The sequence below is a fragment of the Columba livia genome, chromosome 15 (assembly GCF_036013475.1).
Source record: "Columba livia isolate bColLiv1 breed racing homer chromosome 15, bColLiv1.pat.W.v2, whole genome shotgun sequence".
Taxonomy (NCBI): Eukaryota; Metazoa; Chordata; class Aves; order Columbiformes; family Columbidae; genus Columba; species Columba livia.
This window is the reverse complement of record NC_088616.1, coordinates 13,792,747-13,817,816: the sequence shown is the minus strand read 5'-3', so window position 1 is coordinate 13,817,816 and position 25,070 is coordinate 13,792,747. Positions and strand designations below refer to the sequence as shown.

General features: G+C 48.0%; 1 protein-coding gene across 8 annotated transcripts in view; it reads right to left on the bottom strand.

Annotated features, from left to right (window-relative positions):
* The window catches only part of RNF216 (ring finger protein 216), an 80,087-nt gene extending 55,796 nt beyond the window's left edge, over positions 1-24,291 (bottom strand). The window contains exons 1-8 of one of the 8 annotated variants that reach the window (XM_065031398.1): positions 14,251-14,426; positions 13,642-13,742; positions 9,228-9,356; positions 7,947-8,077; positions 6,091-6,918; positions 4,751-4,842; positions 1,222-1,324; positions 169-333 (exon numbers count right to left, since the gene is read on the bottom strand). In XM_065031398.1, coding sequence (XP_064887470.1) covers positions 169-333; positions 1,222-1,324; positions 4,751-4,842; positions 6,091-6,918; positions 7,947-8,077; positions 9,228-9,294 — 1,386 coding nt within the window. In that variant the 5' untranslated portion in view covers positions 9,295-9,356; positions 13,642-13,742; positions 14,251-14,426. The other 7 variants (XM_065031396.1, XM_065031399.1, XM_065031402.1 and 4 more) reach the window with 7 other exon arrangements.
* Positions 24,292-25,070: the final 779 nt, after the last annotated feature.

The following is a 25,070-nucleotide window of genomic DNA, read 5'->3' as shown; positions in this document are numbered from 1 at the left end:
GGAAGTCTCTACTAAATGGATCAATACTTCTTAAAAGGAAGATTATATTTAAAAAAAAACGTATCATCACACACTAGCAGATGACACAGAAAGGCTAAAGCCATCACACTGCTCTCCACAGACACAGGAGATAACCCTAGGAAAGAAAATAGACTTGAGCTGGAGAACCTTTCGTGTGATTGCATAGTGTCCCTTGAGCTCATGTAGCGCCCACTTGATGTCTTGGCTGCTCAGCATTTTGAAGTCTGCCATGAGCAGGTCAGCTGCCTGGATAAAGCACCGCTGATCGAGTGGGACAAGCTTGGAGAAGTCAAAGTAGTCCACTTTAGGCGCCTAAGGAGAAAACGCAAAATATATTAAAAGAGGCTGCTATAAATACACACAAGAACACCCCAAACCACTCCTTCAGTGACCAGGGCCTTCTGAAACACCACCCGAAATTCAGGTTACACAGCACCTAGTTCTGAGCATGTATGTAACCGTCAGCTCAGAGCGCAGCTGGGTGCAAAGCCAACTGGCGTCTGCACTTGTGCGGGTCACCTGCCCCGAGCTGCCCCACACTGCAGGACCCACAACGCGACGTTCAAACTGTCGTGCGTGGCTGCATGAGACTGCGAGGAGTTGATACTATAAAGGGTGAAAAACTTCATTGGCTCGAGGTTGAGAAATGCTTCCAAGAGTAGAAGGAGGTATTCAACTTATCTCCCTCTCAGGCCACGCACAGCTAGTTCAACATACACACATCGGCTCAGAGGGATTTTTTTGTCAAATGGATATTAAAAAAAAATAAACCAAGAAGCCGTAGGAAGATTTGCAGTTAGGAGGCTGAAAGGCAATGCTTAAGGGCCACACAAGAGAGACCTGAGGGCCAAATCTACTTCAGGTGACTGAATGACCATGGGATTCTCGTATCAATTATCAACATGAACATTTCAGAGGGGGCAGCTGACAGGCAGGCAGGGCAGAAGGTCTTGCTGAAGGCAAAAGACCAGACACGGTGCAACTATACAACAGCAAAACAGGAAAGACTTGGAAGTCACCTTCCAAGCAACTAACTATTGCTATTTAACAGAGTTTTAAATGCACCCGGAGGCCTCCTATGAAAGCCTGGCTCAACCAGGCACTCCACCAAGATGCACTAAGAACCAGACGCCCCAAGGTCCACTTGGGTTGAACGGACTGGATGAGAAACATGCTGTAGATGAGAATACTCTCACTTGCCTTTGTCTCATCTTGGCTGGCAAGCAGGCTGCTGCTGGGATTTAAAACCATTCTGCCTTCTTTCTTTGGGTAATCTGGATTTTCCAGAAGATAGTTGCAGAGTCTGAAAAGATAAATATAGTTATACCTCACCTGTCCAGTTTTTAGTATTCTATAATTACAAGGCTGGGCAGGCAAGCCCTGTAAGAACCAAGGGAGGTCCTGGAGTAGAGCAAACTGCAACTGAGAATTAAGTGTACAATGAAACACCATGTAAGGTGGTACCTCCTGTGAGCACGTGTCAAATCCTGCATGACTAAGAGTTAAGGTTCTGCTACTCTGGAATTAACATTAGAAAGACCGTACAAGAAGCAACAGTCATAATATTAGCAGCATTAACTGAAATCTAGCTGTCATTGGCTGTGGCTAATACAAATGCATATATGGAAAAGAAAAAGCATATAAACCCCTATAAAACCTGTGAAAGGTTATGTCTTCCTCAACAGAAGATAATAGATTCAAATTTGAATTAAAGGCTCCAGTCTTGATCTACTTTCACATTACAGCAGAGACAGAAAGATGTTTAAACTGTAGTTAAATACAATACATAGTTTGAATACAGGTTTCATTGTAATAAAGCTTGAAATGGCACCAGCAGTGTCCAACTCCAACTAGAAACTGGTCTAGTGAGAAAAATTGCTGAATAAAAATGCATACTAGCCTGTAAATGCAACATACGTGAGGTCCTACTACAGCCAACCATAACTTGTTCAGGTAAATTTAGTTTAACTGAGTATTTCAGCTTAGAAAAGACTCTAGCAAGTAGCTCCGGAATAGCCCATTGCTGGAGATCCACGAATCCTTGGGAAGCCGTTCTGCAAAGGAAGCCTCGTCTTGCTGTAGGCTGGGTCGGAATCCGACTGTTCCAGCTTATTCTGAACCACCGCTAACCAGCTGTGCTGCCTGTGTCAGGTAACAGAGGCTGTTCCTCAGTTTCCCCAGCTGTAGAATAACATCCTTCCAAAAGGAGCCAGGATAAGCAATTAACATTTGTAAAACTGTTTGAATGAGAAGGTCCTAGGTTGCAGCAAAGACATAATTGCAGCTAATTTACATTCCTAATGTCAGAAATCAGTCCCTAATTAAGAAATCTGAACTGGCTTAAAGCATTAATCCACTATCGAGGCATGATTACTTTAGCCCTGCTTTCACATTCAAAGCAGAGGCATTTCTTTTTGTTTAATCAGGTAATGACATATTGAGCCAGAAGCTTTTGACTGAGCGTGAATGCTTCTGCACACAAAAGCTGAATAGATGATACCCTGCTAAGAGGAGCTCCCACATCTTATCTTTCACATCGGTTCAAAAGTTTTAAGATCATTTCGGAAAACAACAAAATATCTCGGCACTGAGCATTTAATAGCTTCCAGCCCCCATGCACCCCACTAAAAAACCCCCTGTTTTAATCCAACAAAATAAACTTCAAGGAGCTCAAATCACTGCAGCTCCAAGGGGAGGGTTTCAGCTGGGGCGCAGTCAGAATACATTTGAACTATTCCGCATGTTGCCATTTCAATGCTCGGGATTTTCGGAGATGTTCACCTTCAATGCCTGACAATTAGTTTAAGTGGGTCCCAGCGCGCACACCACACGCACCCTTGCAGCCCTGTTCATTAATATCTGCACCGCAGGACATGGAGACAGTTAAAAGCCTCATCCCTACCCAAACCCAGCCACCCTTATTTATTATATTTCAAGCCTGATCCGGCTTGACACACCATGGAGATCAAAGAGACCCCGCCAGCAAGGCTGACCAGCGCTTTGACCCATTTGTTCACATACAAAAGATGCAGTGACAACTCAAAAGATAGTTTGGTTAAAGGAATAAAAATATGGAGAAGAAATCTTTATCATCCAGTGAGCGGGTAACGCACCGCTGAGCAGACACTGTAGATGGCCTCCAGGGAAGCCTGTAAGCACCTTTTCATCTCCCTGTGTCTGTGGCACACAATGGGAGAGAAGAGATTTCGGGAGCAAAAAGGGAAGGAACACATTAAGACTGATAGAAGCCAATACTGGGATTGAATTTTATCAGGCTTCGCTAAATCCCTGCAGGACATAATACTGAGTTTTCGAACACAACCTGTGAGAGGGTCTTGTGGCCAGATGCCCAACTTCAATGGCCCAATTGCCCCCAGCAGTGTCTTCTGCTCTCCCAACGCAACCATCCACACCGAGGTGCACCAAGTATGTGGTGCGGGCACCCAAAAGCTTTTCTCCCACTGACCACACCACCGCCACAGGGAAAGGATTTTCCAATGACAAGAAAGAAGTTTCTAACCAAGCAGCCCTGCTATGGAGACATAACCAACAACACAGGCAATGGCAGTAAAATAGGAAATTTATGCCAGATGAATGGGATCCTCCTTAGTTCCTTGTCAGTTAACTTATTCATGGTCCAATAACTAATTCTAAGCCTCACACACTTAAATACTGATTAATTAGTGCTCTGGTTAACTGGAAAGGCCATCAGATTCATACAAGATGAAGTGAATACTCTGGCAACCAACACCATTCTTCATACTTGTATCACATAAGTAGTTTCGATATGTTTGCAATGGCAGTGACAGCTGCAGAGAGAGGGGACACCTTGCACCAGGCAAGTCACAAGAGATTTACTTCAATCCACTTTCCTCTGTGCTGCTGGTGCCAACACCCACAAGCCCTCGCTCTTCAGCTGTGCAAGCTTTACCCAAGAGGGTAGGGAGCTGATGCAAGTTATCAGTAAGGTTAACGACTTTTAAAACATTTTTGCTTCTAACATGAGTCCCAGAGATATCCAGTATGATGAACACTCCGGTGTTCTGGAGCTGCTAACTCAATCGGGAAAGCAACAGTCCTCACGCTATTTGTCCCATTCCTTTTACTTCCCTTCTTGGCTCACACTTCTGCTCAGTTTGACCCAAATCAGCCCCTCCACTGGTATCTAGAATCAATCCTACCAGCCCTTAAATGTGCTTGTTCTAGTCTATCTGCAAAAGGCAATAAGAGAGAACTCAAACAGTACCACTGCTACTTGATTAAGGGGATAAACACCAACATTATGACGCTAAATACAGGAGTCCAAAATAGTGCCAGCTTTACCTGGAAAAAGCTGAAAGTCAGTGAAATGAAGAGGTAGGAAAATATTTTCTTCAACTGAAAACTCACCAACCCACCTTTGTGCTGCGTTTTATAGAAGTCATCTCAACACCTTAATCCTGCTACTCGCCCTTTCTAAGAATCTTAGAAGTAGTTAAGAAGAAATTATATGCAATATCTTGAAATGAGCAAATGATCTTAAAAGCAGAGAAGCTACAGCACAACATCAGAATTAGAAAGGATTTAAGAAAAGCTCTACTAGAAGGAAAACAAACCTCTCTGCTCTTTGGTACTATCAGTGTGGTGCTGCCTCCCAGCCTGGACGTGCTCTAGAACAGCATCGTTAGCAGGTGCGGAAATGGAAATGTGACTGCAGCGTGATACACCTGCCTCTGAGCTCCATACTTACACATTTAAGTCATAGCAGTTCTTGAGGCTGATTAACTCTTCAATATATTCCTTTTCCACATCTGGGAATCTTGCTTCCTGTAGTAGGAAACACTAAAGGTGACATAGATATTGGAGTAGTTGTGTAGCACAACATAGCAACAGCACCAAAACCAGAGATTTGCAGGTAATTATCTAGCATTCTCCTGAGACAAGGGCCAAAATAGATTTCAAAAGACCATTTATATCCACCCAGCCTGGATACTGCAAGCTGCTGCCTTTCTTTTCTTCCACAGGATGATTGCTAACAGCTCTTTCTCCCAGGAAGAATATGGGCAGTGATGCGAATGGCCTAACGAGCGATTCAGGCTGGAAAGAGGAGAGGCACATAGGTATGATTTACAACACAGGCAAAGCTAATATTTACCTTCAGACAGAAGATGAAGGACTTCCAGACTGTGTGCTGAAACACAACATTCCAAAGCAAAAGCAAAAAAATCCCAACAATCCACGTACCCACCCAAAGCGCCCAGACAGACTAGCAGTGAAATCAGAACAGACAACAAACATTTACTGGCATTGCTGTGCAAACTCTCCCAGCATTAGCCACATAACAAAGGGCGCCAATTGCTGCTCTCTCATTGGGGTTTCTGTACAGGTATCACAATTGATTGCACCGTATCATATTTTGCTTTGCAAGACCGGACTGGTCATGGTTGTCAAGCAACCCTGACAATGCAAGAGTATCTACTTGCCCAACTCAAAGCAAGTCGCTGATCAACAAGGTCTTACTTGGAAAGAATTGAATTTTGTTGGACTGCTTCTTAAAGAGTATTTTCCTCAACTGCAGTTTTCCCCAAATTGAATTAGATCTGGGACGTGAAGAGAAGACTTGGAGAGGGTGGGGGTGGTGGTGCACGATACAGACACAGTAAAATACACTTGTTTGCAAAAAAGTGTTTCATAAGGCAAACTTTAGATCCATCCCTAAACCAGCTCTACTGAGAGGGTAGTAAGTAGCCTTTTAGTGAAGAGACGCATGTTATGGCACCTCACTATGCCCTCGAGACCCTGCAATCAGTTCTGCTCAATCTCTCTGGCCAAGAGCCCATCCCAAAGCAAACAGTGCCCTCAAGACCTGCATCCTCTCACCACTTTGCCCCAGTGCTGGGCTTAGTCTCTCAAACCAGAGTTTTCCAAGACAGTTCACTGCAGCTCCTCACCTGGTGCATATCCAAGGTTCAGCCAGAACAAAGAGGATTTGCAGCTGCGCTTTGAGCAATGTGAAACACTACACACCTTGAAAAACCTGTCTGAAAATAACATACACAGAGAAAGCAAACAAACCTTGGGAATACTTACTGTCTCTCTGATGAGCAGTGCAATGAGCTCTTGGTCCTGCCCAGCAGCTCCTTGTTCTGGCACGTTGCTAGAGCCAAGTTCCTGAAAGCCCTGAGCTGGGAATGCTGGACCTGGCTGCTCGTTGTCTATCGCTGCCTGCTGACCCGTTTCTTCTGGTGGATGTGCCGGCTGGGGCGAAGCAGGACCTGGAATCCCATCCTGCTGCGGGTCAGGGCGGGGGAAGGCTGGCCCGGGAGCCTCCTCTCCAAATGCCCTCAGTGATCCCAGATCTGCTTCAGGCTGCCCTTGCTGAGGAGCTCGACCACTGACGACAGCGTGGGGTTCACCCTGGAAGGGGAGCTGGCTGTTCTCCTGGATCTCCTGCCCTGTAGTAGCTGCAGCAGCTGTTCCTCTGAGGTTTTGCTCTGGCGACAAGTCCTCTTCTCGACATCCCTGGGCTTCCACCTTCTCCCCCTGTTGTGGTGGAAGGTCTGCTTTCTCCAGACTAACGGTGTCTCTGTTAACAACAGACCGTGGATTTGTCTTTATTGCTGGGCCAGGCTCCTGGTTACTTGTAAGTTCAAACCTGGGGCCATTAAACTCAGATAGTCCAGGCTGCTGCAAGGCAAAGTTCATATTCTCACCCCTGCTTGGTCTAGCACTGTTTTCCCCCATGAGATTAGACTGGTCTCCCTGGCACCGCAGAACTGAGCTCTCATCTTGCAGATACGTGCTCCTCAAGGGCTTGACAGTGCTTTTACATCCTCCTTCTCCCACAGTGTTTGCACCCTGCCACTGAGCAGCAGGTCTGATGACATTGGGACGCAGAAGCTGCTGATGCTTTGGGTTCTAAAAAGAAGACAGACAAAAATTAAGAAGACTTTTGGTCTGCATGTCAAAATCCTTGCTCCAGATGATCTTTTGCATCTAATAAAATTTCTGATGGGAAACAGACAAAAAGTCTGCTTAGCAAAGTGCTTAATAAGCCATAAAACTGCCATCCATGTATCTTTGTTTCACTGAACTCCATCCTCAGTTTGTCTCCACATACTAAGAGAACATTTGGTAGAACTGGGGATGCACAGGACTTTCAGAGTCCTTAAGCTCGCCTTGGTACCCACTTCCCCTCCAGCAAAACACTTTGGGAAGGAGGAACTAACTGATAGCACATTGACCTTCTCACCAATTTAAACAAACAAGCAGGAATCAAAGCTCAAAACATTAATCTCTGGCCTTGTTTTTGCCTCCAGCAGACACACTGCTGTATGCCAGAGTCTGAATATTCTCTGCTACTGTTTTCAACTGAGAAACAGAAAGGTCAGCTTCGCAACCCATCTTCTCAATGCCTCTGGTTAATTTAACGGAAAAGTAAAATATATTCTTAATATAGCTAAACCTTTGGCCTTCCTCTGTGTGGCTGCCTGAGCCAGTGGAAAGAGATTTATCAGGTGGGCTGGCTTTGTAAAACTGCAAAAATGTAAGGGTCTGTGACAGCCCCAAAGTCCAAATAGCATGGAAGAATATAAAGCATATAGGGTTAAACAGGGCATGTTTTGAAAACCCACCTTCTGAGCAACATCAAATCCTCTTACAAAGCACTCCACCTTTTCGGATTTAGAAAACTTTATGGAAGTTACAACTTTCATTAAAAAGAACTTTAAATACAATGCAGTTTAACAGTCTAGTTCTCACCTCTTGTGCTCAAAATAAAACACTTAAAGCCAGCAAAATGCCATTATTTCAAGTTTCATTTCACACATCCTAAGTAAATTACTGTAACAGGACAGGACTCTCAAAGGAATGTATCAGATATTTACACAGGAGTTGACTGGAAAGGCCATGAATAAGGCAGGGCAAGTACAAGAATGAAAAATTACCTCTGCCAAGACAACTACGTCATCGTCATCTTCCTCATGCTGCTGCTCTGCTGGTGTTTCCAGTGAAGGTGATTCTTCATCCGAGGAATCTGATATTGTGATAAGACCTTCGTCCCTGCGGTTTATCCGGTCTGCAGTAAAGTAAGGAAAGTTAGCTGTTTGGTAAAGGTAAATAACCAGAATTACAGGGCAAGAGCACCGAAACGCCTGAAAAAGCAATCTTCACATTTGCATCGCAGCAAGAGGGAAGAAGCGCTCAAAGGTCACGGGTGCCTCTGCAAGCTACTGTTACAGCCGCTCCTACACCCCCCTCCTCTGAGCAAAACAGCTGCACGAACCACAGCTCACCACAACAGCACATGCATCAAACTGCCACTCTGACACTCCTGCAGAGATTCTTCTGTCCCAAACTTCAGCACGAATCAAGCTGCTGCAAAAATTACTCTGAAGAAGCCATGTACAGAGCGGCTCCTAATTTTTGCAGAGAAGTCCTGAACTTTCAGGATCTCAGGGATAATAAATTTTCTTCTAGTAATGTGCAGTGCGTTCTGGAGGAGCAATAAGGTTCCCTGTGCCATTCGGTCTCTTCTGAAAGAGTGTGACTTTGCAGGGTACCTGATGCAAAACTGAGATAGGGCCCAACTGTGAGTGCAGAAGATATCCTGCTATTAGATGACAAGCTTGTCCCTCAAGGCTTGTCAAGAGTGGAATATAGAGGCTACTAAGTGCAGCTGCTGGAACTCAGGAGAGACACCGCAGCCAGAACCAGAGGGTTTCTGTACTGCAGAGACAGCATACAGTCGTGCTTTCCCTGTGATTTACAACGTTTTGCCTTATGCTTTAGCATAAATATTCATGAGTATTTATTTATCACTTTTCAGGCATATACAGAAAGCATAATTTTGAATTCCGCTCTTAGAGACATAGGTACCAACATGTACGGCCCTCCGAGGATACAAATGCAGAACCAGCCTCTCTCCTTGAGCTCCTCTGATCTGCTGAAATACCTCTACATGGTCTTCTCAAGAAGTTCGTGGTGTGCCTTAAGGCAGCACAACATGAGAAAGACGAACCAAATATTTTGCACGTCAACATAAAAAGCGAATTTTCTGTGGGCGGCTGTGAAATAAGTGTAACAGAGCAGCGTCTGACACGGCAGAACAGACCATGAGCAGGTTCCAACTAAGAACACTCTTGCAAGCGTAGTATCCATGAATCCTGCTGTTTGTAAGCAGAGTTTTACAAAGAGAGTTTCAGAAATACTCACAGATCAGTACTCACCTTTGCCTCTGTGATTACAGAAGCTGTCCAAGTTAATTACTCCTTCCTTCCCACCTCTCTCTGCCATTTTAAACAGCTGTATCCGGAAGTGTCAATGTGCAGGCATGGCAGTCAGGCTTGCAGGACGAACTAGAAGACAAAACCAGAAGTAAGGTAAGCTCAGCTCAGCAGTACCCTAATCCGGCTTTCCCAAGACTAAGCCACTCCATTATTTTGGGGGCTCTCCTGGCCCTCTCAGCACAGCCTCTCTGTGAGGATATTTTTCTGTACCACCTTCTCAGTGCCTAAAATCAGACATGTTTCTGTTGTCTTTTGTTCAACGGTAAAGACAGGTGACTGAAGAGTGCAGTCAGGCCTGAGAAGCCTCTGTGGAGAAGACAAAGACGCTCATAGCGATGCAATCACAGAAACCATGAGCAGACGCAACTCTGTCCAGCCAGGACTCAAACCCTCCCCAGATGTGGATCTTTTTCTGTTTCCAAGAAGTCAAAAACCTGCTGCACCAACTCCCATTCCGGTGTTTCTGCCACCATCTACTGGTGAGAGGAGCAAAAGCCACTTGACTGAGCTGCCACGGGGCAACATGGTGTAACCTGCATCTCAGACGTACCGGTTGATGTCATTACAACCACCCCCTGCCACACTTAATGCCATTAGTCATACCAGGCACAAACACCGCAGAAACGCCAGCAACGAGGTGAAAAGCCAATATTACGGGTCAGACCTGACAGCCCGGCTGTTGAGGAGCCGAACCGCGGAATGAGCCACGCTGCTGAAACGGAGACACCAGCATCACACCCCAAATTCCCTCGTGTGCCGCCAAGCAGAAGCACAACTTGAGAGTGACCAGAGATGCTTTGAGCTCAGTTCTACAAGGTCCACGCTGTTGGCATGTCAGAAGCTGCACCCCCTGGCAGGGGAATAAGTAAGTGTGTGTTTTGTGTCTGCACTATGAACAATGGGAACAAATCAAATTTACAGAGCACACTTTCCTGCCACCATCTGCTATTTTTAAGAGACTTCCCTGATCTACACCACCTTCCCTCCTCAGCGAGGGTTTGGTACAAATTCCAGAATATGCCACCTGCTCTCAAACCAAAACGAAAGCACAAGAGGGATCAAGTTCCTTCACAGGACGGAGCTTTTGGGACTAAAATTTGCTACCCCCACCTGTTCTTGGAGAGGCACAATGAGCCAGCTGGAGGCTCCCGAACAGGATTAGGAGATCAGAGGAATCACTGCAACCTGAACAGTAGGTTTCCATTTTATGCTCTGTCAGCTTATAGCTCTCAATTCCCGCTATCGCAGAGCAGCTGAACACGTACGGGAACTCCAACCACAATTTGATCACTGGAACGAGGAAGGAGGTCTTTTTATTGAGAAGCATTCATCTCATTATTACAACACAGAGGAATATGCATTTTTAAATATTTACTGATGCATAAGTTGGAGGAAAATGGTGCGTCTGCTATAAAATCCTGTTTGCTAGTACGTAAGAGCAGTATAAATTCCTCCTCGATAATTCTACTTAACCTCCTCTGCAGGGAGCAGGATTTGCAGCTAGGACAGCAAAACGAAATTGGTTCAGATGCACATTGTATACTCATATCTGTATCCCTTCTACAAGGAACTAGACATCACCATCTTCAAAATATTTTAATACAGGATAGAACAAAAGAAATAAAAGTGTAATTTAGCACTTAAAGCCAAAACCCAAGTCACATTTCCCAGAAAGTGGCTTTGGGCAGGAGGGCACCCTCCTGCTGCAGGACAGCGAGGAAGGCGGCGGGACACGCGAGGAAGACGGCGGGACACGCGAGGAAGGCGGCGGTGCTTTGCCATTTGCAGGGCAGAACACTCGCCCAGCACACACAATAGGTGCCAGCAGCACAGCTCTGCCTGAATCAGCCTCCTCCAGATAGAACCTCCAGCATAAAGGTTTTCAAGACTTGGCTACAAACAGCCACACTCACCTGGTCCCAGCACTGGTGGTGGTTCAGATTTTACTGGGACATGGGGCTAGAGAACTGCAGACACCTCTTCTAACCAGCATCACTACAAATACACAACCACCCCTATATGTGAGCCCTAAAACCTCAGTAACACACACTGCTTCTCGTAAGCAGCTCCAAGAGTATCATGGGCATACCGATGCTTCGGAAACACTTCAAAAGCAAGATTTTGGGAACGTTTCCACTAGGTTCTTCAGCTTCTGCCTTATAAGCAAGGAGAAATAAATCTTCATTTGGCAGAACGGCATGAAAGCGCAGTTCTCATCGCTGCAGACAGGTGCTGGAACGGCAGCTCAGAAGCTGGGACGCTGCGAGCGTACTGGGTGACAAGCCGGCCTTTTGAAAAGGTCACATCCATATTACTGCAGTTGTATTTTCCCTGCTACTCATGAACAGCTACCACCGAGTCCCACACAGCATTTTTCCACCCACAGCACACACCGGCCCTGCACAGCTGGCGGCCGCCTCGTCTCAGCCGCCTTCACGCAGACTCACGCTCCAAGGAACCTCTTGGCAGGGAAAAATGGCTCAGGAACGCTCGTGAAAGCCACAAATCAGCCCTCGCAGCATCGAGCAGTGCGGACACAGGCCAGACAGGTGCCTGCTCAGATTTGCTCTGAGCAAAGCTAAGTGGGTTGGATATATCTTCCCGTCAGGTGCGTGCAATGCGTTAGCAGAGCTGGGTCTGTATGTACATGCGGGTGGGTCGACACCACAAACACACCTCTCAAATAGCTCAAACGGTGCTTTGTCCAGCGCTGGCTAAACCACAGCCATTCACATCCAAGAAGAAGGGATAAGCCACCAGACCAACACTAAGACCATATTCTCTACAGGCAGCTCTGGTTCCTGCAGAGCAGAACTTGCAAACTTCGCACTTGAGCATCAAGAAAGAGGTACAGGAGATAACACATGCTGTGTAAGAACCCAAGCAGCTTCATAAAGCACTGCTTTGAGGGTAAGGGCCAAGCTTCCACCAAGAGCTAGCAATTCATTTTGTCAATACTCAATGCAGAGCTCAACTTTGAACAAATATCTAAAAGCATGGGCCAGTCCCATCTAGTGGCATGAGTAAGTAGTTTATTCATGCTTATAGCACTAGGCCACCAACAACTCAAAGTAACAAGATCAAAGGCACCCTAGGGTTTTGCCCCACATAAACAATATCATAAAAAGCAAGCAAGATGGTTGGAAAGAAGCTGCCCCACACTCTCTCTGTGATTTTAGTGCTCATTTATAGGTAAAGAATAAGGCTACCTATAACCAAGCTTAACATGACTATCAGCTTTTTTGCAATACAGTCAAGGGCAGGATACCAGAACAGTTCCAAAAGAGAAAGACCTGGCAGCAGATAGATACACACTTTGCAGGCTTCTTTCTTTTTTTCTCTCCTTTTCCTTAAGAACTCCCACCTGCACTACAGCCCATAAACTGAACCTGGGACTGGAATCCCTGTGCAGCATCGGGGTGACACAAAACTCTCGTCACGATCTCGAAGCCACATGCTGACAACACAATGAAGACCACCAAATCTCCCCTCCGTTCTCCACTTTACTCCACGTATTCACAACTCTGCACATCCAAGTTGTTTCACTGCACAGGCAATAAAATCTTCCCCATTAAGGTTTTTGCTACAATGACTTGAAAAGAGAATAAGCCATTAACAGAACAGCTACTGGAAAAAAGTCAGAGACCATCAGGGACTTTTGTATAACTGTTCTCTGGACTGACCAGATCTCTGACCAACAGCTGAAGTCGCACGTACTTCCCAAACAAGCTTCTCATACACGCAAAAATATAATCTACAAAACCACTGGTCCCAAGCAGCTGACAGATCTGCTGCTAAGAGGTGAAGTGGGTCTCAGGTGCAGACAGAACGCTTACACAGGGATTTCCAAAACCTTCCCAAAATCCCTGCAAACACCACATTATATATTTTTAGCCTGACCTAAAAATAGCAAGCATTGGTAGTGTGCCTATATTTAAATTCCTGGTATATGCAGGCGTTTCTGGACTGCGGTAACTGGAGCAGAACTCAAATCCGCTCGCTCCACCTCGCATTTGTGCTGCAATGAGCATCTTCAGACGGTGCTGGAATTTAATCCGACAGGCGAGGGGAGACCCCCGTCCCGGACACAGCGTAATGTATTTTTTCCTCCAATCACAGCATCAGAAATCTTGAACTCCCACATACCCAAGACGGGACCAGACTCAAAGTGCTCTTTTCTGGCTCTAGCTCAAGGCAACAGAACTCGAGAGAAAGCACTGCAGGAGAGGTAGGAATTGAAATCCCAATCGAATTGAGGGGAAAGAAAAAAATAACATAACTTGAAAGAGATGTCAGCAACATCAGATCGTGTGATTTAGCCTCTCCCCCATTCAGCAACACCACTGTTGCTCACCTACATTGTCAGAAGAGCACCAGCTCCCACTTTCTGCCTGCGGGCAGCAAACGTGGCTGCTGGTAGCCTGCGAGCAAGGTGAATCGCTGGCTCGTTTCAAGCTGTAAAACAAAGAGAAGCTGCTTAAATAATGCATGGCTTGTGACAAGCAGCAAAATGAAAAGCTAAAAATTCAGCCCTTAAAAAATAAAATAGCACAGCAGAAGGGAAATAAACCCCTCTGACTTACTGTTGAGTATTTCATTGGAATATTTCAAAGGGTTCACAGTTTGCTGGGGGCTTGCTCCTTGTAACAGTCGCTTAGCAAGAGCAGGGAGAGTTTAACTGCGGTTGGCCCTTCTAAGCGGCACCAGCCCAACTGAAAATTAGAAATCCCCTGATCACAAGCTCAACAAGAACTGCTGGGCACAAAAGGGTTCTATTTGCTATACACACGGCATCTACCACCGCTGCATCGCGCCTCGCAAAGGAATAAAGCCAGAGGTTAATCTGCTCAGGCAAAAGAGGGAAAATAACACCAAACCAAAACCCACCAGCCCCAGCCCAAAAACCTTCCCCCGGCCTCCTGAAGGCAGGAGCGTGTGGGCAGAGACCCACAGGCAACACTACCTGGTTTCCAGCAGCCGCTGGGTTTGCTCCGAAAACCGGCACAATCAGCTCCAGATCTCACACAAAAGCTCCTCCCAGGAGCACAGAACAGGGGTGAACTCACAACTGCATCCCTCTTAGCTCTGCCACCAAGGTTTGGACCCGCAGCTTGTGCTGAAGAGGAACAACCAACAGAAGATCATCTAGTAACAGAATCATCTTTATAACAGTTTTAGAACACTCCCTAAGTGTTTCGCAATACATTTGCGGCTGGATTGGTTTACCAAATGATTTCAGACAGACGTGCCCCTGACAATGACAACACGATTCCTGAGATCTGAGAAAAATCAAGAACTGAAACTGAAGCTGAACACTTTTGTCTCTATTAAGAGCCAGGTAACACAGTTCTACTCCAGAAAGCCCGAGAATTGGTTTCATCACACTAAAACAAAACGATATATAACACTGGAACCGTCTTGTGGCAAATCAATCAAAACTGAACGTTTGCCTCCCCACACATACACGACGGCCAGCACACACGCTGTTTGGAAAGCATCTCTGAAGAGCCGCCGCTATTTCTGCGGCCACATCAGCATCCTAACCCGCTCCAGCAACGGTGCCCCGGGACAGAGCGCTATTCACAGGGACAACACGTCTCTAAACTTCTCTGGCAGCAACCACAACTTCTAGATACCTCACGAAAGCTGCCTGTTTCTCAAAGAAGGAAAGCCACCGCGTGAAACACGCACCAAAGCGAGCGATGGCCATTTCCACCCCAGCACACCATCGACGCGAGCTCTGGATAACCAGAATGACCAAAAAAATCAACAATGAGCTCTCTAACATGGGTCTGTCCAGCTTTACCAAAACCCTGCTTGTGGCTTGAACCAGGGCTGGGTGTTGTAGCTCTGTGCAGAGCTCTCCTGTCTCCTTTACAGTCAATTCTCAGTCAACAGCATTACCAAGAATGCATCAGAAGATGTTCTGAGAAGAGATGTTATGGTTTAACAGGGTACAAACTACATTTATATGTCACTGCTCCAGTCTGATGAAAATTGCTTAGTCGGGAGCAACGAAGAGAGCAGATTTTTAGGCATTACTAAGATTCAAATCTCTAACTATACTCTCCCTATTTTGCAAGTCAATGCAGGTCTTAGATGAAACACCTCGACTGTTGTACATCACAAAGCTAAACAACCTCACTTCCAGTTCATCATTCCATTAAGGTGACAGTATCACTTAATCTTTTTTTAAAAACACCTAATCTCTGTTTTATTGCATTTATTAACACAAAGTACAAGAGGAAAGAAATGTGCCTGGTTTTATCTGCTTCACCTAACAGCTGGCCACCTACAACGATCCCAGTTTTCCTAACAAAACCAATCTCTCTTCTAAAAGGTAAGACTGTTTCGAACCAGACACATTTGTTTTCCAAAAACGGGCAGCTACTAATTCAACCCAACTGCAAGTTTCTGATGCCTTCAAGCTGTTCCCCAAGCACTGGCATCAAGGTCAACCACCCAAATTTCAGTGCCTTCCCATGACCCCTGTCAATTCTTCTGCTAAATAACTGGGCTCCATATCGTCACATCGCTGACCAACATGAAACGGCTAATTTTGACATACGCAAAGAAAAGCCCACGTTCTGCACAAGAGCTTTGGATCAGTCGTTTGCCTCCCCTATCAAAATGAGTCCTGAAACAAAGGTAACGTTTACAAGGTCTGGTTAGAAAGGGGTGTAAATGCCATTGCCTTGAGCAGCTCATTTTAAGGGCCAAGTGAAAATTGAAGGCTTTAGGGGAGGAAAAGGCACCTCTGCAGTTAGCTCCTGTAAAGGTTACTACTCGGCCTGCCTCAGACTTGTGGCACATGAGAGATCGCATGGTATAATCCCCAAAACCTCCCTCCCACATCAGAAACCTAAGTGCCAGCTTGGCATTTCGTGTCCAAGCAGGAACTCAGACCCCGGCAGCTCAGCACTGCCAGGACAGCACACACACAAACCCAAGCTCCATGGGTTCCCAGCCCATCTCCCATCACTTTAAAGCAACGTTTCATTCTGATTTTGTGGTGCAAGGGTGGGGATGAACAAAAGAGTACGTGAAACCACGTGATTTACAGCTTTGTCACTTCCAGAGCAAGTTTTACTTTCAGATTTCTTTCCCCAAATCCACATGTACCTCCCCCAACCAAGAAGGGGCAGAGGCTTCTTTCTCCAGGCAGCACAATTATTAACCCCACTGCTGTCTGGAGGAGCCGGATTGCACCGACTACCAGGTGCCGCACGTACCTGTCACGGCTGTACAGAACATTAATCGCAACCGCCTTCTCTGCCCCATTAACCAGCGGCCACACAGAAAAGAACCAGAGAAACGTCCTCTGTGCCCCAGGACAGAGATCAGAGCGCTCCTGTTCCTGTGCTTCACAGAGCTCTCCTGGAGAACGGACACGGCGTTTCCTCTCCAAATCCTTAGTAGTTTGCGTTTTATTTCCTTTTTTCTTCCCTTTTTTTTACGGGATCCTGAATGTCACCTTTAAAAGGTATAGCAGAGCAAAGAAAACCAAGCGCAACCTTTTAAGTAGTTATTTAACAAGTTGGATGCGCGTCTTCAAGAACCTCTGGGTTGCTATCTCGGCACCGTTTTTCACTGGAAATGGAAAAATAAAGGAGTGAGGTTGCTGGTTAGAGTAACCCTGGGATGGGCTGTGGCACTGGTATCCACAGAGATGAGCAACAAGCAGCTCCGCTTGCCGGGGACACCGGGAGCAAGAATAGAGACCAGCTGCACACAACTGGCACTACGGAAGCAGCAACGAGGGACTAACTAGACCGGCTAGAAAGCACGAAGAGCCAGTTTTAGTGCAGTAATAGCCAGAAGACTTTAAAATCACAGAGGATTTGTAGGTTGCGATGGCATCCTAGATGTTAAGCTGCTGCCCAGCAGAGCAACTCTGAAAACATTCATTTAAAACGCACTTGGGAAGTTTTGCTCCAGAAAAAAACATAACGCACGACCAGGAGCAAAGGCGGAAAGGAAGGGGGCATTTTTTAATTCTTATTTTGTTTTTTGTTTTATTTTCAGAAATGTGACCTGAAGCTATCAGAAGAAACGTTGCTTTCAAGGATGGCTGCAGGCTGCAAAGCGCAGCTCACCGCATTTCACAAAGCTGCAGCCAACACAAAAGCTCAGACTTGACCTTGAGGTGGCACAGGAGGAAAAAAAACCCTGACTTGTTGCAGTATCCCACCTTAGCAAAAAGGAAGGGTTTTGTGTCATCTGCACAGCACTTTTAGAAGTATCCACTTAAAAGGTTGCCGCCAACCATTCTAGGTGTCAAACATCCCAGAATTAGGGACTTCCAAAAAGAATGAATTCACAGGTCATGTATTCGGGCTGTCACAGCTGTACCGTGGTTTTGAGCCATATTAAGCATCTGCACTTGCCATCATTTCAAAGGTCAGTGGTCAGGAGCTGTGGCCTCATATTAATAAGGGTTTCACTGCAATACCCGCTTAAGATGGTCATGTTCCCGCACCACAGCTTGTTGCTTCCTCTCACACCGAGTTCCACCAACATTTGTTACAGCTTTGAAAAGAAATGCCCTGGAAAACTGTTTTTGGTAGGATACAGGTCAGGTACCTTCTCTCCTCACACATCCACTGTGGGACAACAGAACTAAGATGCTGAAATAAACGGCAAGAAGGGGGAAAAATGTTAAACTGGAGGCTAACAGTTGACACTATACAACCACATCTGACACTGAGCTAACATTTAAACTGGACACGCTCTTAGCACTGCCTTTGAAAGAAGCTTTTACACCCTCAATTGAAGGGTTTAAACATGTACAAGAGCCAGCTTAGAGCTACACTGAGCCCACAGGCCAAGGTTATCCCGCACTGAAGCGAGTCTTAAACTGCCTTAAGTACTGAGAATAAAACACCCGTGGAAATGTTGTAAAGCACGTGCGATAGCTGAGCAGCAACTCCACGTTCTGCACCAATTCCTGCTGGAAAGAGTGAAAAAGAAAAAGCCGCAAGCTGCACCCAACGACCGCCACACGAGGAGGATTCCCACCAACCCATTGGAAGAACCGTGGCCACGTCCTTACAGCTCAATCACTGCAGATAACCAGTTGTTACAACACTGTTTAGAGCCAGCCAACAACTGCTTTTGTAAGCGCGGGTTTGGTTTTGTTTGCAGCCACGCGTCAGCCTCGCAGCCAAGCGATCCCAGCCCAGGGCAGCTTTCCAGGCTCACGACTTCGTCCGCTTTGACTTCACCCACGCCGCGTGGCAGCGGCCGTCACAGGGTTTAAGTGGAACGCGTCAAAACAACAGAAGAGCAAAGAGGTTGCATTTGAGGTAACTACATCAGAACCGGCAGCAGTGAAATCAGATCGTGGCCAGGTTTGGAGATGCTTCGCATCCAGCACAATTCTCTTCCGCACCTAAATTCACAAATGGATGAGCTATCAACCGGCCAGCTGAAAAGCAATGAAAGCAGCACTGCAGATTAATTCTCCAGGTACAGGCACGCAGCTATAGCAGACTGCAAGGTACCCAACAATTTCACTCCCAGGGAAATAAATATTTTGTGTATGTACAAGACTATAAAAACCACCACTGGCCACAGCTATGAGGTTACACAGGCTCCACTCAGACCGTTCGCTAAGGACACTAATGTTTTCAGGCTGCAAATTCATGTGCCTACCCCTTAGTCATCGTAGTCAAGTGTCCAACACTGTTTAAGCCATCACATAGCAGAATATAAATTCTTTCCCTGGGTGTTGCAACAGTACAACATCAAACAGATTATTTAACCATCTGGGGCGCAGGGTCAGTAAAAGCAGCCACAAACGGCTAAACAAACACAAAAACATCGAGCAGAGGACTCTGCAGACACTGTTGGAGCCGGAGGTGTGTTCCAGACACTGCAATCTGGTCTGTACGAGTCGGGGCCGATCCAAGGGCACCTCCCAGTTTATACACAATGCTCCACTACAGTAGGATTCCGGTTTAACAATATATAGAAAGGACATGAACTATTTACACTAGCCAAGTGACTGCTAATGGGTCTTGTCAGTCTTGTTCATCCATGGCTGGAAATCCCAACAGCAGGGGAGGTAAAAACACCCCGCACCGCTGGTTTCCTGGAAGGGAGAAGAAGGCTTTTTTCCTGCCACCCCATGCTGCTGCTGTCAGCTGCTCCAAATTGTGTTACAGCACAGTACGGGCAGAGCAGGGAGAGAAGGAAAGTCTTGCAGGCAGTTTTAACATCGCTGTCTGTTCCACTTCGCAACCCCACGGTAACACCTTTCCCCAACAACATTTTGTACTTGCCAGAGGTACCTGGTGAGCGCTCCTGCTACTGGCCTTCAGGTACCTTCAAGCAAAATGATCTGCAAGGGAGGTTTCCCCCCCTTCTCCATCAAGTTTAAAAATGTATCGTGTCTCCAAGATAGTATTTGGAAGGAGAAGTGTAAGTCTGTTGCCGACTCTGGTTTTGCAAAGGCAGAAGCAAACGCCTGTCGGCCTTTCTCCAGGCAAGAAACAGCAATAGCAGCACCCACGGGTCAGTAAGAGCAGGACAGTGTTGACAGAGCAGCACAGAAGCCTTGGGCCAGAAGCACTTTACACAAAGTATATTACTTGAGGCCATTTTCCACCCTTATATTCCCCAAACAGAGACTCTAGCTACTATAAATCCTGATCCCCTTAAACTACAAAGTGATATCACGTGGTGCCTCTACACATCTTGTCCAAGCGTTTATCTAAAATAATGCAAACAGCAGCTTGGCCTCCCTACAGAGGTAAGCAGAGGGAGTGCGAGCAACACAGCGTTTGTCCTCAGAAGCCAACTGAAAACATTTCAGGTCACCCTGACACCTACACATGCTCCTCGATTTATTTTAGCTCATCAGCTTTGCTTCTCATTACAACAACAGCCTCCAAAAGCGAACAGACCGGCACCGTCGGCATCAGCAAAACAGCTGAGGTCTCCCAAAGCCAGCGAGGAAGCCGCATCTAGTTTAAGTCTCCCTCAGCCTGGGTCACAAACATTGCAGAATGGCATTGTGACGCAGGGCAGCAGCTGCCCCGTGTTGAAGTCTTTCCCCATTAATCAGAAACTGCCGGGTCCCCTCACGAACGCGGGGAAGGAATGGGAGAAAGGTGTCATTCAGCAGGAATATGATTTCTAGTCCTTGGGAATTAAGCTTCCTCAAGGATGGTTACGAATTTAAAACCACCACAAGTTCTTCAGCGCTGACCTAGAGGAAAAACATCACTCCTGAGATATTCCAAAATAAATCTGAAATTCTATAAAAGCAACATGAAGGCTGCTGAGAGGAGATTATCCCATCTCAGTAAAACATCCCTTTTTATCTCACATCTCGGTGCTTTGGCAAGGACAACTTATTCAAGCCACCAGAATGCTAAGTCGCCTTTTTCTCTCGTTCCTGCTCTCTCCATCAACCCCTTCCCCAATTTCCCAGATTTCCCTGTCCCAGTAACCTGCTTAAAAGAAAACTCCTCTACTCCTCATCAGACCAACGCTGATCAGCACATTATTCAGCTCTGTTTCAAGCACAGAAACTCCCACGTCAGTACCCAGATAGCCTTATCTCCTGGGCTGTTACTGGAAGATAGCTGGTGTGCCCAGCAAGCTGCGTGTTTTGCAGCTTCTGCTGCTCACTGTGTTAAAAAAAGGCACCTACCCCACCGAGGATGGATCCTACTGAGAGTAACCAAAGTTACACACAGCAGCTTGAAAAGCCCACCCATGGATCAAGGCAGGCAACACACACCGCTTATTTTAGTGCTCCACAGACATCTGAGACTATTAGCGCCTCTCCTTGAAGTAGTTAAGATGTCTGATTTCAATAACTTAAACGGAGACCTAAAATATCTCCAGACCAAATCCACGTGCAAAAAACACTCTAAGCTTCTGACGAGAGGAACTAGCGGCACAGTTCTGACTGTCCCAAAAAGAACGCAGCCGGTGACAAGCCCCAACGCCCATCGGCACGCCGAGCTGCTGGCCATACGATGTATAAACCGCTCACAATGACTTCAAAAAAAATAACAAGACACCCATTGCAAATTAACGACTGGGAGCTTCTTCCAGCCGGCACTAAACAACACCCACAGGGCTCTTGCACTTGGGTTTGTGCAGCTCGGGGTTCTAACCAGCTCCCGGCCCTCGAGATGCACTTTCTGCCTCTCTCCAGCAGCGCCAAAGTCGCCGGAGTTGCGCGCTCGCTCCACCTATTTTTGCCACAGGACTTTTTAGCGATTTGTGTCCGATTTCAAAGCACAAGCCATGCCGCCAGAGATCGCAGCTTGCTTGTGGCAGTAACGCCCACTGCATTCTCAGGCAGACAAAGCTTTGGTCTACCCAGGAATTTAGACTTCCGAGGCAGCTTCTGAAACACAAGCGCAGGAACAAGCTTCCAGTGCCCTGCTGGAAACCAAAATGTACCTTATCACGAGTAAAACCTGCCCCAGCCCCTCCTCCAGGAATGGTTATTCGTGCCCTGACTGACACGGTTGCCTGAGAAGGATTCCTGCAGCCAGGCCAAGAGGAAAACATCCCGGAAAGAAAAAGAGATGGAAGAAAGCCCCTTACCAAAACGTAGCACTACCAAATGGGCTGATTATCTCTAAAGATCTTCTTTGGGGTCTGAGTGCTTTCCCAATTCTTGGTATTCCAGGCACAAACTCCTGTGGAGACGATTGTTCATTAACATCCAGACACACCACGCAGACACCCAGCACACTATATCTATTAAGACGTTTACAGTATTGAAAGGCCTGATGTAAGGCAGTGGAATTTTTGCACAGCATTCATCCTAGAAATGAAAAACTCGGAGGAAAGCTGTAAATCCCACAGGTCTGTAACTAACAGCTGTCCTTGTAATTCTACTAGTCCTAGAGAAGACGGGTCCCACCAAACGGTTTGTGCTGCACATTCCCACGGTGGGACGTCCCAGGATGTACCAGAACCTGCTCAAGAGTTGGGTCTGCAAAGTGATGGGTCTCAAACATCCCCCCTCAGCTTCCAAAGAAGCCACTGGATGAGAAGAGCTCGTATGCCACCCTCTCTGCGTGCAGGAGGCCATTTTATTGCTGAGCATGCAAAGCTCAGCCTATCTACCCACATGGGGACAACTGCCTTCTCCTCCATTGCTACTGCTGGAAACCCACAACAGCTCCAAAGTACTTGGCTCGAAGGAGCAAAATTGGTAAGAAAGAGGAACCAACCCCCGCAGAGGAGAACAGAGAAATGGGGATCCACTCGTAGGTCTTAGCACTAACGCTGCCCGTGCCTCTCAGCCACCAGGGCAATTAGCTATTGCTTTTGGGGTCGCTGCCTGAAATAAAGCAAGAAGCGTCTGCTGCTCTGTGTAGCAGTCGGCAAGCTGGACAAGAAACACGAGAAGAGATGCTGTGAAAAGCACAACAGACGACCAAGCCGTAGTTCCTCAGCATTACACCTCAATAACAGAAATAAAAGTGCACACCAGCAACGTCAGCTTTTCTTTTTTAAAAAGCATCGGAGGTGTCAAACCAGTGACTAAACCATAACACTTCACCTAAGAAACTGAACCTTGCTTGATGGGCATGGAGGAAGCTGAATAGAAACATAACAAACAAACTTATTAATATGAAAGTCATGCTTCTGGCACAAGTATTTTTCAATAACACCCTAAGGTATTAGAAGACAACACTTGAGGTCATAAAGTGAAGGTGAGATGAAAAGTAAGACCTCCTGGCCAGATCTGCAGGTGCAAGCAGCTGTTCTCTTCTCAGGGGTCATACAAGGGCTCCAACGAGTGCAGCTGCAAAGCCAGGAGATCCACAGGATGACGGTGACTTTCCAAGCCAACCCGTCCCAAACCCGTGTGCAGGGGCTGTGGGTGCGACCTCACGCTCCTCCTCCTGCACACGGATTTACCTACAGTTCTTCACCCCGGAACACTTTGCTGGAACTCCAACCTTCCTCCAGCCGTCTGGGGGAATGAGCGCTGCACTAGAAGCAGAAACACCCGTCAGACACCTCCGTTACGCAAACGTGTACGTTACCGCTTGCAGCCTTCGCCCTCTGCCCCCAAGCTGAGCCAGCACTTAAATCAATCGAGGAAAGAGGAGGAGGATCCCTAACAGATCCCTCAGCTCTGAGCACAGCTGTGTTTGGGGTTTCTTTTCTGCAGCAGCTCCCACAGCAGATGCCTGAAACATCAAGGTGTCCCAACGGCACCAAGTGTTTCCACAACAAGACAGGAAGGCACCAGAACAACCTTGTATCCGCCTTTCCCCAGAAGCGCCGGAACCGCTGCCGCTTTCCTTCCCGAGCACGAACACACAGCCCGGGGCACCTGGAACCAGACGTTGAGGAGAGTCCACGGGGAGCGGTGCCGGGAAACCGCACCTGGGGGTCCCCACCCGCTGCACCGCCCTGAGGGGGCACACGGGGCTTCGGCAGGACCGCGGGGCCGGAGGGAGGTGAGAGCCCGCCGGGACCAGCCGCGGACCCCGGGGGAGAAGGGAGCAGGGCAGCCTCGGCCCTGAGGAGGGGAAGGACGCGGCGCTGAGGGAAGCGCGGGGAGGGCCCGGCCCAGAGCGGGGACACAGCCCTGAGAGGGGCAGGGGCGGCGAGCGGGCCCTCCGGCCGAGGGGACAGGCAAGGCCCGAGGGAGGAGGCGGGGAGCCCCGGCGTGAACCCCGCAGTCCGGAGCGAGCCCCTCCCCCGCCGCCTGGCCCCCCCGTTCCCCGCCACCCCGCCCGGGCCGCGGGCCCGCGGTCCAGCACCCACCGGTCCCGCACTCACCGGGCCCGGCCGCCCCGCTTCATTTAGCCGCCGCTGCCCGGCTGCTTCCGGCCGGCCCGCGCCACGTGACCGCGCCGCCCCGCACCATAGAGAGGAGCGGCGGGGAAGCGGAGCGCGGCAAGGGAGAGACGGGCGGCCCGAGCAGGTCCCGTCTCAGCTAAACCTACCATAGAGGCGGCGGGGAGGGCGGTCCTCCAGGCGGCCCCGCCCCGCCCCCTTCCGGGCGCCCAGTGTTTTCGAGGGAAGGGGGCGGGGTCTAGGGAAGGGGCGGGGCCAGGGACTGCACGTGTTTCCTCGTGGGGGGGCAGGAGCTGTAGGGGGTGCGGGTCTCTACGGGGTGTCTGGGGTTTTAGCGAAGAAAGGCTGGGAAGGGAAGGGAGAGGGAAGCACCGAACGTAAAACAGGAACGGGAGTTATTGATATAGGGAGGTTTGTGAGTGAAACCCCGTCCTGCCCTGCCGGGGTAAAGCACGTTGTGGGGGGCAGCGTCTGCGGCACGGGAGCATCAGAGAATCGTTTGGGTTGGAAGAGACCCTCAAGATCGAGTCCAGCTGTCACCCCACTCCTGGCACTGCCCCATGTTCCTGAGAACCTCATGTCCGTCTGTTCAACCCTCCAGGGATGGTGACTCCAGCACTGCCCTGGGCAGCCTGTTCCAATGCCCCACAGCCCTTTGGGGAAGAAATTGTTCCCCACATCCAACCTCAACCTCCCCTGGCGCAACTTGAGGCTGTTTCCTCTGCTCCTGGTGCTTGTTCCTGGGGAGCAGAGCCCGACCCCCCTGGCTCCAAGCTCCTTTCAGGCAGTTCAGAGATCAGAAGGTCTCCCCTCAGCTCCTGTTCTCCAGCTGAACCCCCCAGGTCCCTCAGCCGCTCCATCACACTTGTGCTCCAGCTCCTCACCAGCTCCGTTCCCTTCTCTCAAGTCGCTCCAGCACCTCAAGGCCTTTCTTGTTATGAGCGGCCCAAAACTGACCCCAGGATTTGAGGTTTGGCCTCAGCAGCGCGCAGG